Genomic DNA, 1833 nt, shown 5'->3' on the forward strand with positions numbered 1-1833 from the left:
GCTTCCATGGGAACAACAACAACAAAAAGTTACTGTTATGGGATAATCTGAATTTAACAGATGATCTGATCTGTGAAGAGAAACTGTCTCCTCTTTTGCAGAAGGTACATTAAACATTTGTCTCCAACTAACCCATTAAGCTTTTTAAGGATATCTCTATTTTCTCTCTTTTCTGATACATACTCTGCAATTTCTCACTCATGAAATATTCATCTAATTGTTAATGTAATTCAATTTAATATCAGTAACTAAAGATATTAAATGATATTAAGCTATTTTGAAAATGATTTGCTATCTTTAAGGATGCTTTTTATCTTATTTAGAATAAATAGTGACAGTTTTATTAGTTGCTATAGCAACCTGAAATTCTATTTTAAAATGTGACATTCCATTTTCTCAGAAGGCGTTTTAATAAGAACATATTGGTGTTTACTGAAATGAATACCTAATCTAACCATCATAGCAAGAGGTCATGTGATATAACTGATAATATAAAGAGTTACATAGCACTGGAAATGAATTTGGAAAAAAAAAAAGTCTTTTGTGAGGATTTTTTTACATGCATAGAATGTGTAATGACCAAGCAAGGATATTTGAGGTATCCATCACCTTAAGTATTTACCATTTATATGTGTTGGTAGTATGTCGAGTCCTCTCTTCTACCTATTGTAAAATATACAATATATTGTTGCTACCTATACTCAACCTAGCCTGGTAGGAAACATTGTAACTTATTTCTTCTATCTAACTGTCAGTTTATACTTATTCACTAACCTCTCTCTTCACTTACTCCTCTCACCCTCACACCCTTCCCCACCTCTGGTATGCTTTTTTTTTTTTTTTTCCATTTACTCAAGGTGCAATATGAGATTGTTAATTTGAGATCTTTCCAGCTTCTTGGTTAAAGTGTTTAGGGCTACAACTTTCTTCATAATACTGCCTTAACTGCATCCCAGAGATCTTGGCAAGTTGTGCCCCTATTTTCATTAATTTCAAAGAATTTTTTGATTTCTGACTTAAATTTCAATGTTCACCCGGAAGTTATCCGGAGCAAGTTATTTAATTTCCGTGTACTTGTATAATTTTGAGAGATTATCTTGATGTTATCTTCTATTTTTATTGCACTGTGATTGGAGAGTGTGCTTGGTATTATTTAAGGTTTTTGAATTTATTGGAACTTGCTTTATGGCTAAGTATGTGGTCAATCATAGAATATGTTGTGTGTAAATAAGGAAAATGTATACTTTGTGATTGTTGGATAGAATTTTCTATAGATGTCTATCAGGTTCAATTGGTCAAATATTGAGTTTAAGTCCAAACTTCCTTTGTTGCTTTTCTGCCTCAATGATTGGTCTAATGCTTTAAATGGAGTATTGAAGTCTCCTACTATTATTGTGTGGCTATCTAAGTATTTTTGTAAGTCAAAGAGAACTTTTTTTTTTAATGAATCTGGGTGCTTCAATGTTGGGTGCATATATATTTATGATAGTTAAGTCTTCGTGTTGCACTGTACCCTTCATCATTTGGCGACCTTCTTTGTCCTTTTCTTTTTTTTTTTTGAAGGAAAATTTGTATTTTAATTATTTTTATGTACAGAAAACTCAACAGTGTACATTTAACCCAGCTTAGTGGCAAGTTCTTTAGCCTTTGCCTTTTCGAGCTTGGCCATACGAGCCACAGACGGGATCCAGGACATTGCCGCCCCAGTGACGGCGGATCTCATCGTATCTGTCATTGTAATTGGTCCTGATAGCTTCCACCAGCTTAGCCAAAGCGCCTTTGTCTTCCGAGTTCACCTGTGTGAAGGCGACAGTGGTGCAGGTCTTCCTGTGG

At 34.0% G+C, this 1833-nt stretch overlaps 1 protein-coding gene across 1 annotated transcript in view; it reads right to left on the minus strand.

The window, feature by feature from the left end:
* Positions 1–1566: 1566 nt before the first annotated feature.
* The window catches only part of LOC105549745 (60S ribosomal protein L7a-like), a 14446-nt gene continuing 14179 nt past the window's right edge, over positions 1567–1833 (minus strand). The window contains exon 2 of the mRNA XM_011994391.1: positions 1567–1779. Coding sequence (XP_011849781.1) covers positions 1641–1779 — 139 coding nt within the window. The 3' untranslated portion in view covers positions 1567–1640. The remainder of the gene's footprint in view (positions 1780–1833) is intronic.

Source organism: Mandrillus leucophaeus, unplaced genomic scaffold (assembly GCF_000951045.1).
Source record: "Mandrillus leucophaeus isolate KB7577 unplaced genomic scaffold, Mleu.le_1.0 Scaffold455, whole genome shotgun sequence".
NCBI classification, from domain to species: domain Eukaryota; kingdom Metazoa; phylum Chordata; class Mammalia; order Primates; family Cercopithecidae; genus Mandrillus; species Mandrillus leucophaeus.